This window comes from Stigmatopora argus, chromosome 4 (genome assembly GCF_051989625.1).
Source record: "Stigmatopora argus isolate UIUO_Sarg chromosome 4, RoL_Sarg_1.0, whole genome shotgun sequence".
NCBI lineage: Eukaryota > Metazoa > Chordata > Actinopteri > Syngnathiformes > Syngnathidae > Stigmatopora > Stigmatopora argus.
In genome coordinates, this window is record NC_135390.1 from 16,797,882 (window position 1) to 16,813,459 (window position 15,578).

At 43.4% G+C, this 15,578-nt stretch overlaps 2 protein-coding genes across 5 annotated transcripts; both read left to right on the forward strand.

Annotated features, from left to right (window-relative positions):
- Nucleotides 1-248: 248 nt before the first annotated feature.
- brd2b (bromodomain containing 2b) lies at nucleotides 249-9,817 on the forward strand. Of its 4 annotated transcripts, XM_077597746.1 has the most exons (12): nucleotides 250-424; nucleotides 1,453-1,741; nucleotides 2,731-2,868; nucleotides 2,953-3,109; nucleotides 3,174-3,334; nucleotides 4,204-4,623; nucleotides 5,157-5,285; nucleotides 5,606-5,848; nucleotides 6,366-6,616; nucleotides 7,283-7,599; nucleotides 7,734-7,862; nucleotides 8,643-9,817. In XM_077597746.1, exons 1-12 carry the CDS (start codon nucleotides 393-395, stop codon nucleotides 8,771-8,773), a joined length of 2,397 nt encoding a protein of 798 aa, XP_077453872.1. In that variant the 5' UTR covers nucleotides 250-392; the 3' UTR covers nucleotides 8,774-9,817. The 4 variants fall into 4 exon arrangements, with proteins under 4 accessions (XP_077453875.1, XP_077453872.1, XP_077453873.1 ...); XM_077597749.1 differs by lacking the exon at nucleotides 4,204-4,623 and having other exon boundaries at nucleotides 249-424; XM_077597747.1 differs by lacking the exon at nucleotides 1,453-1,741 and having other exon boundaries at nucleotides 262-424.
- Nucleotides 9,818-10,400: 583 nt separating this feature from the next.
- ankmy2a (ankyrin repeat and MYND domain containing 2a) lies at nucleotides 10,401-15,405 on the forward strand. Its single transcript, XM_077597753.1, has 10 exons — nucleotides 10,401-10,704; nucleotides 11,603-11,667; nucleotides 11,751-11,889; nucleotides 12,024-12,122; nucleotides 12,194-12,354; nucleotides 13,446-13,660; nucleotides 13,746-13,881; nucleotides 13,976-14,104; nucleotides 15,015-15,120; nucleotides 15,185-15,405. Exons 1-10 carry the CDS (start codon nucleotides 10,638-10,640, stop codon nucleotides 15,232-15,234), a joined length of 1,167 nt encoding a protein of 388 aa, XP_077453879.1. The 5' UTR covers nucleotides 10,401-10,637; the 3' UTR covers nucleotides 15,235-15,405.
- The last annotated feature ends 173 nt before the right edge of the window (nucleotides 15,406-15,578 follow it).

Here is a 15,578-nt window from a genome sequence, read left to right on the forward strand (position 1 = left end):
CACTACACTCACGATAAACCTCAGAACCACAAAATGGCTCTTAAATAACAAAACGTTGGTGATTTCAAGCAATTCTAATGGATGCGCTGAGTTAGCTCGCTGGCTAACGTTGACAACAAACAAAACATCAGCGTAGGACTGTGACGCTAGACGGACGTCAGGCCACAACCAATTGAGAAGCGTCCTGGTCGGTCACATGACAGGAAGTAGCTACCCTAATCGCGCGCAGGCATATATGTGGGCTGAAACGGAAGTAGTCGGTCACCATTTCGTGGAGGAGCTGCTAGTGGTTGTTTCGGTCCCACCCGCAATAAAGGCAGCGGACAAGCCGCTTTTTTGTTTGTTTGTTCGTTTTTTATTTAAAATTGGATAGCTGCTGGACACACAACGCTATGGATGCGGCTCTCAGTTCGCTTCACGAAAGGTACCCTTTTTGTTTCTCATTTAATATTTGCCGACGTTCGTGTCAGAATGGCGTGACAGCAATGCATTCGCTTAGTTACCGTTACCAGCTAGCTTGGTTTAGCTTCTTCCATGTTTTTCCGTTATTTTTTAGCATTGCGGCATTTTAAGAAGATTTGGACTCGGTTTACAGACTTGACATAGCCCCGGCTAGCCTCCATTCCGCACCACCACCACTGCCGACCGGGCACCCCCATTCATCGCTTTAGTTCCCCAGCCGAAGCTAAGCGTCATTAAAATTCTTGTCTTATTCTGGTCCTTTTTGTACACATTTTATAACGTAAGGACGTCGCAAAATTACTTCACTAAACTGTTTAAGAAACAGTGACATTCGCCGGTGGTGCTCGGTTTTACCGGCGACTGGTAGGTTAACGTTACGCCGCCAGTTTCTCTGGACATAAGAAGGAATAATTTGACTTTTAAAAAATGTTTATTTTTTCTTCCAAAATGGTTGGCTGTTCTTCAGAGGCAGTGTTTACAAACACACATGGAGGGTGTGACGTTCACATTACGCGACTCCGTCCACGGTGTTCAAAATTGAGTACATTGTTGGCAAAGACGGACGTTCGTATCATGAAATGTGAAAATGATTTAAAAAACAAAAAAAAAAAAAAAAGTTATACTGCTCCGTGGTGGTGTGTGTATTTAGATAAGTCTGCGAAATCCAAAATTGCAGTTTTACTGATCCCAAAGTCCTTACACTTTGTTGTATTCTCTTAAAATATTGTTTTCACATGTTTATCTGCTCTAAAATGGTCTCGATAATGTTGCAAATTTTGGACAAAGTCATTCCGGATGTTTGCATGTTGCCGACATACAGATTAAAATCTGGGTGGGGGATTTTTTAAGATCAAGATTGCAGATGGAAAATCCCTTAAAGTGGATCTCGTAGATCAGCCGCGTAGTTTGGCAGATTTGTAACAATTTCCCATTTCTGAACCAAAAAAAAAAGAGCTTGATGACATTTGCATGGACTGCTCGCCACCACAGCTCCACCGTGGGGCTCTCCTGCGTGGGGATGGACCCGCACGCCAGCACGGGCAAGCGCATCCGGAAGCCGTCGCTTCTCTACGAGGACTTCGAGAGTCCGTCGCTGCCGCACGCCACGCCGCTAGGTCTGCCCGCCACTTCGCAGACCGCCGTCAGAGACCCGGCGCGGTTGGGCCGTGCGACCAACCAGCTGCAGTTCCTCCAGAAGACCCTGCTCAAGTGCCTTTGGAAGCATCACTTTGCGTGGCCCTTTCACGATCCGGTGGATGCGCACAGGCTCAACTTGCCCGTGAGAAACACAATTGTACTCGCTCCTCCTAAAGTATTTGGGACAGTGAGGCCAATTCCTTTGTGTTTTCTGAAGACTCCAAATATACATAGGTGACAAGAGAAGCTGCCATCTTTTTATCTACGATTCAAAACAAGATCTCGTCTCGTAATTCCGCTCGTTAGCCAAAGTGGCAGTCAACGCAGTGCTGAATTAAGGCTGCCAAAATTCATCTCAGAATCGATCGTCAAATTAATCAAGTACTGTTTTGATGAAATATTGTTGACCTAAAAATGATCCAAATTATTTTTGCGGCCCCCTTATTAGTAAATATTATTTTTAGAGTTGTTTTTTTAATATATCCAAATGTGCTATTTCCAAATATCTGTTTTTACAGAATTACCGTATTTTCCACACTAAACGGCCACTAAAAGAATTTTCACAAAAGCTGGCATTAAATATGGCTCAATATTGGTGAATCATATTCCCTTTAGCACAGCTCCAACTAGTCGATGTATAACAAATCCAAACCACAATTACTACTACAGCTCTATCTAGTGGATGTAAAACACAATCACCTACAACTACTACCTCGACCACCACCATTAATTACTTGTACTGCGTTTTATAATCCAGTGTGCCTTTTATATATACAGGAAAAAAAAATTAAGATGGCCCACTCATTGAAGGTGCGTCTGATAGTGCGGAAAATACGCTACGTAAGATAATCCTTCACATTCATGCTCCAACTTTTCACAATCTTTGTTTTCCAATACACATTTCCTCCTAAAATAAGAGTAAACAAGATGTCATTCATCCGCGAACTGATCAGTTAAACCGTCACAAAGATGGGGTGAATAGGTGATGATCAAAATATTATAATATAATAATTTTGGCGGCCTCGCCTCACTGTTGGAATTCTTTTGGATGGCATTATTAACGAATCCGCCCGGAAACGACTTCCACGCTCCGCGCAAAATGTGATGAAATTCTGTGTGTGTGTGTGTCAGGACTATCACAAAATCATCAAGCAGCCCATGGACATGGGCACCATCAAGAAGCGCCTGGAGAATAACTTTTACCGCTCGGCCAGCGAGTGCATCCAAGACTTCAGCACCATGTTCACCAACTGCTACATCTACAACAAGGTGCGCTCGTGGTCCCTTCCGCAATGTTTCAATTTTTTTTTTTTTAATCCGTTAAATAAATCAAATCAACCAACCGCCCTCCAGCCGAATGACGACATCGTGCTGATGGCCCAGTCCTTGGAGAAGATCTTCCTCCAGAAGGTGGCGCAGATGCCTCAGGAAGAGGTGGAGCTCTCCGCGACCAACCCCCGCCAGAAGAGTGGCCCGGGTCGCGGCCGCAAAAGCAGCCGCGAACTTCTGCGTGAGTGGGCCCCCCTCACCGCGGCGACGCCGATAGACGCCGTCCTTACCTGCGTTTCCGTCAGACCCGCGGGCGCAGCAGGTGCCGGCCGTGTCGCAGTCGGCGTACTCGCCGTCCTCCTCGGACACGGGCGAGTCCACGCCGGCCAACTCCCCGCAGACGGTGATGACCAAGAGCCTGCCGCCGGCTATTATGGGCTTGCCTCCCACGCAGCCCACCACCAAGGTAGGCCTCCAACCTAAGGGTGCACAACTTCACATTGGAATAAAGTTGTGTTGCTATTTACCGTATTTTATCGCATCTGCGTATAAGACGTACCCAGAAAATTGCCTTAAAATAGTTGAAATTTACAATTTCTCTCGTATAAGCCGCCCCCTGATTCACAATTTTCACCTCCATATTGATGGTTTTAATAGGGAGAACAAATGTTACTTTGAAGGGAACTGGGAGGGGTGGAATGAACATTCGGGTGGGTAAATAAATATCCACCAGGCCGCCAGACTACTTTCAACATAAAAATAAAAAACATACAAATTTAAAATCCAATGAGTGGTTAGCACCTTGGCCTCACAGTGGGGGACCTGGGTTCACATTCAGGTCGGTCCATGCATGCGGAGTTTGCATGTTCTCTCTGGGCCTGTGTGGGTTTTCTCCGGGTACTCCGGTTTCCTCCCACATTCCAAAAACATGCATGGTAGGCTAGCTGGCTAAAAGTCTAGATTGTCCATAGCTATGATTCTTTGTTCGTCAGCTGGGATAGGCTCCAGCATCCCCCGCGATCCTAGTGAGGATAAATCGATTCAGAAAATGAGAAAGGGTAGTCGTCAAAGTCAGCCAATGAGTGGATAGGCGTCCAATCCACTTTGCTGGTATTGGTAGTTTGGACACCACTGGTTTAAGTATTTGCCCGCAATTGACAAGATGATGCATGTCCAATTGTTGACCAGTCTAAAGGTATTGGACGTCGAGCGCCGCCAATGCCAGCCGATGAGTTTGCCTGCGAACTCGGATGCGAGTGTTGGTTTAGTTTTCCTTCCGTGGCCGCACTCAACAGTGTTCTTGTTTTTTTTTTGTTCTGTTATTTTTTGGGTTAGAAAAAGGGCGTCAAGCGCAAGGCAGACACCACCACGCCGTCCACCCTGGGCTTGACGGTGGCGGGCATGTCGGCAGAGGGACACGCGGTGGGCTTGGGAAAGGGAGGCCACGGCGGGAAGGCCCCGGAGACGCCGCCCGGCGCCGTACCGCTGAAGCCCGCGATGGGCCGGCGCGTGGGTAGCGGGCGCCCCATCAAGCCACCCAAGAAGGATCTTCCCGACTGCGTGCAGCCTCACCCCTCGCGGAAGGGCAAGCTGAGCCCGCCCATGCGCTACTGCGGCGGGCTGCTCAAGGACATGCTGTCCAAGAAGCACGCCGGCTACGCCTGGCCCTTCTACAAACCCGTTGACGCCGCCGATCTCGGCCTGCACGACTATCACGACATCATCAAGTGTCCCATGGACCTCGGCACCATCAAGGTGACGAACGCGCGGCGGCTCGTAGCGGCTTCCAAACTCAGCGTGTGGTCGCGGTGGAAGTCCACTTATTGGCTGCCATTGACGGCAATAGACGTCCGATCCACTTGGACTCGGAGGCCGTTGTTGCCAGATTCCCCACTTGTCTAAAAATGTTAGAAAATACTGCATGGATTTTAGATCATATACAACAAGAAAAAAATATATGGTAATAATAGTTAAAGAAATGTCATTAAAAACATTTGTACACTTTGCTTAATTACAGAAATTGGGGAAAAATAGATCTAAACTTTGATTCTTTTGTATGACATAGAAATAATTTTCTGGGCTATTTAAAAATTCAGTTAAACTATTGAGGGGGGACATTTAAGTATTAAATTAAAAAATGACATGTTGTCCTGACGTATTTTAAATCACAAGGAACTAAATATGAAAACAATGAGATTGGATTGAAATTAGTTTTTTTTTTTAAAATCCTCTAGAATTGTTTTTCTTCTACTGAACGGTCATTTTATTTTGTATGTTATTGTCACCAGAGGAAGATGGACGGGCGGGAGTACCGCGACGCTCAGCAGTTTGCCGGCGACGTGCGCCTCATGTTCTCCAACTGCTACAAGTATAACCCGCCCGACCACGACGTGGTGGGCATGGCTCGCAAACTGCAGGTGAGCTTTGGTGCCCTCCCACAACGACTATAACACGACGTCCAATTTGGTGTTCAAAATGTTGACGTCACTTGAGCCGCCAACTCGGTAAGCATCCAAATTGCTCCTTAAACTCACTTTTTTGGGGGGGAGCATTTTTTGAACTGCGTATCCTCACAAGGATCACAGGGGTGCTGGAACCTATCCCAGCCAACTGTGGGGTCATCCTGAATTCGTAGTCCGCCAATTGCATGGCACAAGGAGAGGAACCAATCACTTGTAGGTAGGGGTAACTTAGTGTTAACCAGCTAGCCTAGCAATTATGTGCGTGGTGCCCGCAGGACGTGTTTGAGTTCAGCTTCGCCAAGATGCCCGACGAGCCGCAGCTGGACCACGCCGGCATTTCCCCAAGCGGCCGCCCGTCTTCCTCTTCCTCGTCCTCGTCGTCGTCCACCTCGTCCTCGTCCACGTCCACCACATCCGAGAGCGAGCCCAGCACAGAGAGCGAGAGCAGCCCGAGCTCGGACAGCGAGGAGGAGCGAGCGCACCGGTTGGCCGAGCTGCAGGACCAGGTGTGCACGCAGGTGAGTGCTGTTTTGGTCAGAAATTACCATTATTTTGTCCGTGGAATTGTATGTTTTTTTTAAATGTATTTTGTTGATGAGTTGACAACTGGAATCAAAACTACTTGGGAGTTGAAATATGAATATTTTGTAACTGCATCATTTATTTGCAAAGACATTTGCCATTATTTTATTCAGAGCCATTTCATCTGACTTTATCAAGGTGTATAGTATTCTGAAAATTTTGACCTTTTTGCTTAATTAAAAAAAACACATGATTCTAAAAACTAATTTTATTATTTTGTAATTTCATAGTATTTAATAGCATTGATTACATTAGAGATCCAAGTCATTTCAAATGAGAGGCGTGGCCACAAAGTAAACGGTTCATAAATAAATTGAAGAAAAATGAATCTTTAAAAAAAGAGAATTGGGAGGATTTTTAGGCCAATGATGTCTCAAATCCTCTAAGAAAGTAGCTATAGATTAATTTGATCACACGTCTAATGGTTCCCATTTTTTTCCTCCTCTCCCTCAGCTTCGAGCTGTGCACGAACAGCTGACGGCGCTCTCCCAGGGTCCCATGGTCAAGCCCAAGAAGAAGCGTGAGAAGAAGGAGAAAAAGGAGAAGAAGAAGCGCAGGAAGCCGGATAAGCGCAGCCGCGGAAGCAAGAACCGGGCCGGTTCCGAGGAGTGGACCTTGCCCACTAAAATACCCAAGAGCAAGGTGTCCAGAGCCGGCACGTCGCAACCCAAAAAGAGCCAGAGCAAGAAGAGCAGCAAAAGCAAGTTAGTAGCCAAACACTTGGTTGTAGTACCAAAAAAAACACTGATTCATGATGTGGATGTAATTTAGAATCCCTATAGCCCTTTATAAATTCGAAGCTACGTTCTTTTTATCTGTACAAAACACTCAAAGCTTCTCTTGAAGGTATTATGAATTGGAGACCACGCCAAAAAGACTATGCTATTGTAATTTTACATGTCGAAAATGAACTTGATGCTGAACTATGGCAGTCCTCGCACCCTTCTCGTGGGCGGGGCCAAGGATGCTGAGAAAGGGGGGCCAGACAGGTGGATTTGTGTCCGAAATATCCTCCGATATCATTTTAAAATCTCTCGCTGGAGTATATCATCCCACCTTTTTCTGAACAAACTTGGCTAGCATAGAAGCTATTTTTGTACCAAACTTTGGATATTATTCTTTTGCTGCTATCAAAACCAAATCTCCTGGTTAGCCCTAAATAATATTATTTAGTGGAACCCCGTCTTTGCATTATAGCTTTAAATATTCTCGCCTTTTCACAATTGTGTAATAATAAGTCAATGAAACAATGAAGCACAATGCTAGTTAGCCTGCAGACTTCCAAAAATGCGCTGCTGGCTTAGCCGTTAGCATCCAGGCACTTAGCAACAAGTGACCCATTTAACGTCCGATTTTGGCCTCCCGTCCAGGAGCTCCAAGAAGTCGTTCTACCCGCCCATGCCGGCCACTTTGCTGCCACATTACGACTCTGAGGAAGAGGAGGAGATCGTTCCCATGACGTACGACGAAAAGCGCCAGTTGAGCCTGGACATCAACAAGCTACCGGGGGAGAAGCTCGGCCGTGTGGTCCACATCATCCAATCGCGGGAGCCCTCGCTGCGCGACACCAACCCCGAGGACATCGAGATCGACTTCGAGACGCTCAAGCCGTCCACGCTGAAGGAGCTGGAGCGCTACGCCATGACGTGCCTGCGGAAAAAGCCGCGCAGGCCCTACGCCGAACAAGGTTTGTAGCGGAATTCGCGAGCGCGTCCACCGTAAATAAAGGATAAGTACTGGTATTTTTGAAGGATGTGGGAAATTCTCAAAGGGACATTCTGTGTCCTTACGGTTTTTTTCTCACTTTTATTGTGGCGTTAGCGGTGAAAAAAGGTGGCGTGCTCAAGTCCAAAGAGGAGCTGACCCTGGAGAAGCGGCTGGAACTGGAGAGGAGGCTGCAGGATGTTAGCGGTCAGCTCAATTCAGGAAAGAAGCCCGCTAAACCCAAAGGTGAGCACCAATGTTTATGGGGAGGGTAACAAGGCAGAGGTGAAATACCATATTTTCTCGCATATATGCCGTATTTGTTGCTCCCCCCCCCAAAAAAAAAAAGATGACTGAATGAAGGGAACAGCTTATATGCGCACAAATTAGACTTGACATGCATGAAACTGCAATGTGACAAGAAACGCCATGATGTAAGACACTGCGGCCAATACAGTCATTTATTTCAAAATAGAGAAAAGATAAAACATAAAACGCTGAACTAAATTTATTTTGACGTCTATGAATGAAATTCAAGAAGAAGAAAAAAGATGTATCTTGCATAAAATGTGAAAACTCGCTTACTTGTACCTGCCATTGCTCACTCAGGGCGCCGCCATCTTGTGTCTAACTAGACCGCTACGGACACACTTCTGGTTGTACTGCTCACGCGACTTCCTTTTTGAATGTGACACACTTTCGGAATGTGCAATCCAGCAGACGATCCTTTCGGTTAATACAGTAGCTCAAAAATACTAGGTGTGATGATTTTTCTTAAGATTTTCCCTTCAAAGTAACACACTTGTACTCCCTATCAAAACCACGAATATGGAGGTGAAAATTGTGAATCAGGGGGCGTCTTAAATTAGAGAAATTGTAAAATTCAACGATTTTAAGGCAACTTCAAGGGTGTGGCTTGTATGCGAGAAAATACGATACTTGGATGAGATACTGGACAAGAAAAAGGCAGAGATCTTGGGGTTTACATCCGAGTTGTTTTGATGTATTATCTGCGACTGTTCACAGTGGAGAAATCCAACCCCACGGAGGCCCACACGCAACCCGCACGCCTCAGCAGCTCTAGCTCAGACTCGTCCTCCTCCTCGTCTTCCTCGTCCTCGTCGTCCTCGGACACCAGCGAGTCGGACTCGGGCTGAGGACTTTGCTGCTGCTGCTGAAGTAGAAAAAAAGGAGGCAACTCAGGGACCTGGGCTGGCCCAGGATGCGACGCAGAGCTCCCTGAAAACTGCGTACGACACCTTTTTGAATGTTGCACTTGAAGGATGTTTTTGGGGGAAGACATTGCTTTCTCCCGGTTCCTTTTTGGGGTGTAAATTCACGTACGAAAGTCTACGTTTCTTTTATAAAGAAGGATTTTAAGATTAGTTCCATCTGCCAGAGAAGGACATGTGGTGCACGTCTTCTTTGGGTTCATGTATTTATTGGAAAGCAGCTTTGCTTTTCGTTCTCATTCCCTCGAGGTCCGCTCCATCTTCAACGCGGCGATGGAATTTGGAACGCTGTTGGAGCATTTCTTCCCTATTCTTGATCGTGTGCTTTTGTATAACAATTCAGCGCACTCGATTGTAGTTGTTTTCCCCCCTCTCTGATAAATAACATTTCCATATGTTAGTTAGACGTTTTTGTCGTACGAGTTGGACGACCGTGTTACGTGAAGCACTGTTTGTAAGCTAGTAGAATTGTGCGACACTAGTAGCACGTAGTTGCATTAATACTTGGACAAAAAGTAGAAATCAAGCATAAAGATTAAATGCTCAAACAGTTACTACATTCTACAAGAAACAGTAATGTTAGAGGTTTTGCTGTTCTGACTGCAGCCAAATAACTTGATTTTTGTTCAGAGAATGTTCACTATGAGGAATTATTGAAGTAACGCTTGTATATTCAAAGTATTTATGCTATTGCTCATACTACTGCATCCTACCTATTCTTCCTTTGCTTCAGTTCTTGTTTGTGTCTTTTTACATTATTCTTAGAGTACTCTCTCATTCCTGTTGACCATCACTGTGTGTTTACATGACTCTTCTTTTCTGATTCTTACTTTGACAGCCTTGGTTATTAAAATAATCTGTAAAAACAGTGTGCTTTTATTCACATGACTCAAAAGCAAGAGGGCTATGTCAAAATCAAATAGTTGTTGTTCTTGTGAACACTAAACTTCAACTCATATTCCTTCATTATCCGTGTACAGATCATCTTTAAACTTGATATGTATATAGTGTTGGCCAATATTCTCATTTATATTGCAGATTTGCGCGTAGGTTATGAGTTCGCCAGTAGAGGGCATGCGCGGCCGCACGCTCATTCTGTTTCGTCTTATTTGTGAAATAATTTTTTTAATTTTTTAAAATGAGCATTATAACAACGCACAAATTCTACCTTTAAATTTGATTTTGAAAATCCCCAAACTTCCCTTTGAATATAAATTGTCGATTTGTTTAAACTGCGTTTCGATTATCTTAAACTTTATTGGCAATTTGACCATAAACAAACAGTCTAAGTATTACACTTTCAGTTTATACACTCTCTAATGCTAATTGTAAATAAAAATAATAAAAAAGTGTTTTTAGGCGAAAAATAAAATGCCCAAAATATTTAGCAAAATTTGCGTCTTCTTCACCAAAACTTTCCAAAACGTCAATACATTGGACGTTTCTATTTATCCACAGAGCAGGGGCACATCATTTTTAAGTCACTTCAAACTAACCATTTCAAACAATAATTCTCCCAATGTAAATCATATGATTATTTGTATCTATTTATTCTTGTTTTAATTCCATCTTCATCTATATTAGTGTGGCAAATGAACTAAAATAAATTCAGGTACCCAAACTGCGAATGCGAGATAGTACATTCTGCTTCGACAGCTTGAGCTAGCTGCCTAGCTAGCTAGCTTGGGGGCTCTTATGCTCGTGCATCACCCAACGACGCTCAACTCTCCGCCAAAAACGTAAATTCCGACTTGTTTGTGCCACCCGAGTGCTCCTGCCCCCCGCAAAAATGTCTGCTGCCAAAACAGGAGACATGTCTCCCACCGAAAAGGAGTTGTTTGACGTTATCACAGCAGGTAAAGTCAGCTTCTCTCTGGCTAATCCCTCAAAATGTATAATATCGCGACCACGAGTGACTTCGTGCGCTTTTATCTCATCAAAACAGTAACAACCATAAATACAAAAGTTACATTTTGGTCATTTTTGTATTTATAGTTAACGACCCAGACCCAAAGTGCGTTGACATCGAGCAATGATTGTAATGTGTGCAGTTGTGTCTTGTTTAGCTTCAAAACAACAGCATTTCCAACACATACCATTATTTAATGTTCATTAACACATTCACTTGCATTAACAGTGATAGAGTATCAAATACATTTACACTGAGATGAGTTTAATGATGCATAAACTTTGAAAGCATCATTAAACTCATATATAAATGTATTTGTTTGTGTAAATGTACATGTGTGTGTATATATGTATATACATATATATCTATATATAGCATGCAATAGTGCTATGTGATATGGAAAAATTATGAGTCATTTCATATTACAATATCGATATGCCAATATACCATGCATTGTAAATGATTTGAAACGTGCAACCATTCATTCAATTTCCGTAAGGTTTATCCTCGATACCACAATTATTATTTTTTAAAGTGGCAATCAACTCATCTGCCACAAATGATTCATCTAGAAACCGTATAGACTACTAGTAGTGATTTAGACTTTTAAAACTACGGTACATTTTGTTCATTTCAACGTAATCTCAGCAATATAACAAGTAAACGCAAATTGGACGTCATCTGCTGGTTGGAATGTGAATTGCAGGAACAGGTCTATTGTTTGCGATCATGGTAGGAAAATTAATAACCGTTTAAAATGTTAACAGGACGTATTATCGAACAAATTTGACAAGAAATAAAAACATAAGAGGAGGGTGACTGAGTGTTGTTTTTGATTATTACAGGAAACGTCCAAGAGGCTTCCAGACTGCTTGGTTGTAAAGATGTTAGAGTAAACTGCTTGGATGAGGTATGGAAAAAAAAAAGTGACTATTGCGGTATTGTATCAAGGTTCAAATCATAAGTGGCGTCCTCCTTTGTCTCTCCTGGCAGTACGGCATGACGCCGCTGATGCACGCTGCCTACAAGGGCAAAGCCGACATGTGCCAGCTGCTGCTGAGACACGGCGCCGACGTCAACTGCAACCAACACGAGCATGGCTACACGGCGCTCATGTTCGCCGGCCTCTCGGGTATGCTAATAAATGTCCCGTGCGCTCCGTTGGCTAACACAAATGATTATTTATGATATCAAATCCTGAATAAATGGCCACTATGCCATTATTAATCAGCCAGGATGATCATTCCACTTTTTCGCCGCCCGCAGGGAAGACGGATATCACGTGGATGATGTTGGACGCCGGCGCCGAGACGGACGCCGTCAACTCGGTGGGGAGGACGGCGGCGCAGATGGCTGCCTTCGTCGGTACGTGCGACGGCGTCCCACGCCGGCCTTTTTCCCGTATTTGAACGTGTGTACGCCGTCTCGTCGTCCAGGGCAACACGACTGCGTGACGGCGATCAACAACTTCTTCTCCCGCGCCCGGCTGGACTACTACACTAAAGCGCAGGGTCTGGAGAAGGAACCCAAGCTGCCCCCGAAGCTGGCAGGACCGCTGCACAAGATCATCATGAGCACCAATCTCCACCCGGTTAAGGTACTGTATTTTCTGCACTATAAGGTGCAGGTGTTAGTGGTCGTGGTAGGGGGATTGTGTTATACAGCCACTAGATAGCGCTGTAATAGTATTAGTAGTAGTGCTGGTTAGGAGTTGTGTTATTCATTAATTGAATTGAATGGAATGCTTTTATTGTCATTTTACAAGTATAATGAGATTTAAAGCTTCACCAACAAGTGCACAAATAACAGCAAACAAACATACATATAAATAATCAATCAATAATAACAAGGAATAATAAATAAATAATAAATAAATAATAAATGAGTAATCAATAAACAAGTCATAAATAAAGTGGTTAACAACATAAATAAGCAGAGAAGTAAATAAGTAGGCAAGTGCACAAAAACAAGTAACTAAAAAACGAACCGCAAAAAAGTAAATAATCAATAAACAAGTAAACATAAATAAATGAGTCAACATGAATATTCAGGCATGTGCACAAATAACAACAAATAACTAAAAAATGATCCGTAAAAAAATAAATAAATTAGTCAACAACATAAATATTCAGGCAACAGCACAAATAACTAAAAAACAAACCGCAAAAAAGTAAATAATCAATAAACAAGTAATAAATAAATAAGTCAACAACATAAATATTCAGGCAAGTGCACAAATAACAACAAATAACCAAAAAAATGAACCGCAAAAAAGTAAATAATAAACAAGTAATAAATAAATTAGTCAACAACATAAATATTCAGGCAAGTGCACAAATAACAAATAACTGAAAAATGAACCGCAAAAAAGTAAATAATCAATAAACAACACATAAATTAATTAATTAGTCAACAGCATAAATATTCAGGCAAGTGCACAAATAACAACAACAAAAACGAACAAACAGGTAAATAAAAAATCAATAGATAGTAACAATGAATAATGATAAAAAAATCATTTAAAAAAAAGAAATAATTAGTCAACATAATAAGCAACATAAATACAAAGTAGGGAAATGCACAAATAACAAGAAATGAACAGAACAAATAAATTAAAAAAGAATCAATGCTAATGGAAATTTGTTCACTTAAATGAGTTGAAAACGATCCCTTGCCACGCCGATGCAGCTGGTGAGCCTGGTGAAGGAGAACCCGCTGCTGGCGTCGCCACCCTCGCTGGACAAGTGCCGGCGCGTGGTGGAGCTCATCTGCGAGAAGTGCATGAAGCAACGCGACATGAACGAAGTCCTGGCCGTCAAGATGCACTACATCGGATGCGTGCTGGACAAGTGCGCCTCCTTCCTGGAGCACAACCGCGATCGGCTAGACGGACTGATCAAGAGGTGGCCGGCCCGCCCACTCCTCCTCCGGCTTGTTTCTGCTTCTTCTTCGGCCCGCTCGCCAAACGCTGCCTTTTTTAATTTCCAGCCTCCTGAAAGGCCGAGACGGTGACGGCTTCCCGGTCTTCCAGGAGAAGTTTGTCCGCGAGTGCGTGCGCAAGTTTCCCTTCTGCGACGCCACGCTGCTGCAGCAGCTGGTGCGGAGCATCGCCCCCGTCACCGTCGTGAGTTCGCTTCCCAGTAGGAGTTTCTCGTAGGCTTCTCTAAGTAATATTTATATTAATTTTTTTAACGTTCTTTTTCCCGTCGACCCGGCAGGGCGACGAACCCACGGCGCTGTCGGTGCTGACGCAGGCCGTGACGGGGCAAGTCGGTTTCGTGGACGCCGACTTCTGCACCACCTGCGGAGACAAAGGAGCGCAAAAAAGGTGCTCCGTTTGTAAAACGGTAAGGAACTAATTATTTGTCTTTTTTTAAATGGGAAAAAAACAATGTAGTTTATGTTATGTATGTATAAGTTAAAAGCCAACAATGTCCCGTATTTTCCAGACTGTAAGAATACACAATGAATAGTACAGTAATCCCTCAAATATCGCGGCTAATTTATACACAGACATGGCCGCTATAATCGGAAAATTGCTAAGTAGGGTCACCCCTATTATAAACTTAAAAAAAAAAATTAATAGAGGAGAAAAGTAGTTTGAAGTCCATTGCCCACCCACCCTTCAAACCATAACCTTCCCTAAACCGTCTTTCAAGAGTTCATGACTTTTACACGACTACCGTATTTTCTCGCATATATGGCGTATTTGTCACTCAAAAAAATGATGACCGAATCGAGGGTGCGGCTTATATGCACACAAATTAGACTTGACATGCACGAAACGCAAGACAATGTGGCCGATACGCTCATTTATTTCAAAATAGAGAAAAGTTAAACAGATAAAACGCTTAACAAAATATATTTGGACGTCTGTGAATGAAATTCAAGAGGAAAAAAAATAAAAAAGTAGGGTCACCCCTATTATAAACTTTAAAAAAGTGAATAGAGGAAAAAAATCACAAAGTAGTGAATTTTTGATTAATCGAGGGATTACTGTATAAGTCGCATTATTATGAGGGCATTTTTTTTATTTCATCAGAAACCGAGAACAGACAAACATTAAAGTAACAATAATAATTAGCTCTCGTCAGTATTATTTGTTTTGAAAAACAAAAATCCCTATTATTTTATTGTCATAATGAAAAAAAATAATGATCACACAATCAGAACAATCAAAAAAAGGACCAATGGATCTGGTGCATTATAATATCTTAGGTAAGACTTGAATGGGCGTGGCCTTTTGCTTGCGAGCAGGTGCTGTACTGCGACCAATCGTGTCAGAAGTTACACTGGTTCACGCACAAGAAAGTCTGCAAGAAGCTTCACGAGGAGCGACAAGAGCAGCCAGCGCAAAAGCAAGGTTGGTTGTGGGCCAAGCATCCCAACAATTCCCCCCCCCCCAACGTATCATTTGTCCGTTTCAGCTGCGAGCGACGACACGGAGCAACCTCCCCGATCCGCCGAGCCGCAGTGATCGCGACCGTCGACGTCCCCCCTCACGTAAAAGACAAACAGGTGACCACGTGGGAGAAACGGCACAATATCTTCATTAGGGAATATATATTTATAACCGCACTGCAGTACTTACTGTCCTTGTTCTGTTTCCATTCACGTCTTTGATAAATACAAAATTCTCTGAAATCCATTTTGGCGTTTAAACACTTTTCTGTTTCGATTTTATCTCGACTGTGGCTGCAGTGAGGGCTCAAGTCCTGCTAGAGGGCAGCATTTCACTAAAAATGACAGGTCTGCGTTATTATTATTATTATTATTATTAAACTCATACGCTGCCATTAACGGGGGTGGACGTCCAATCCA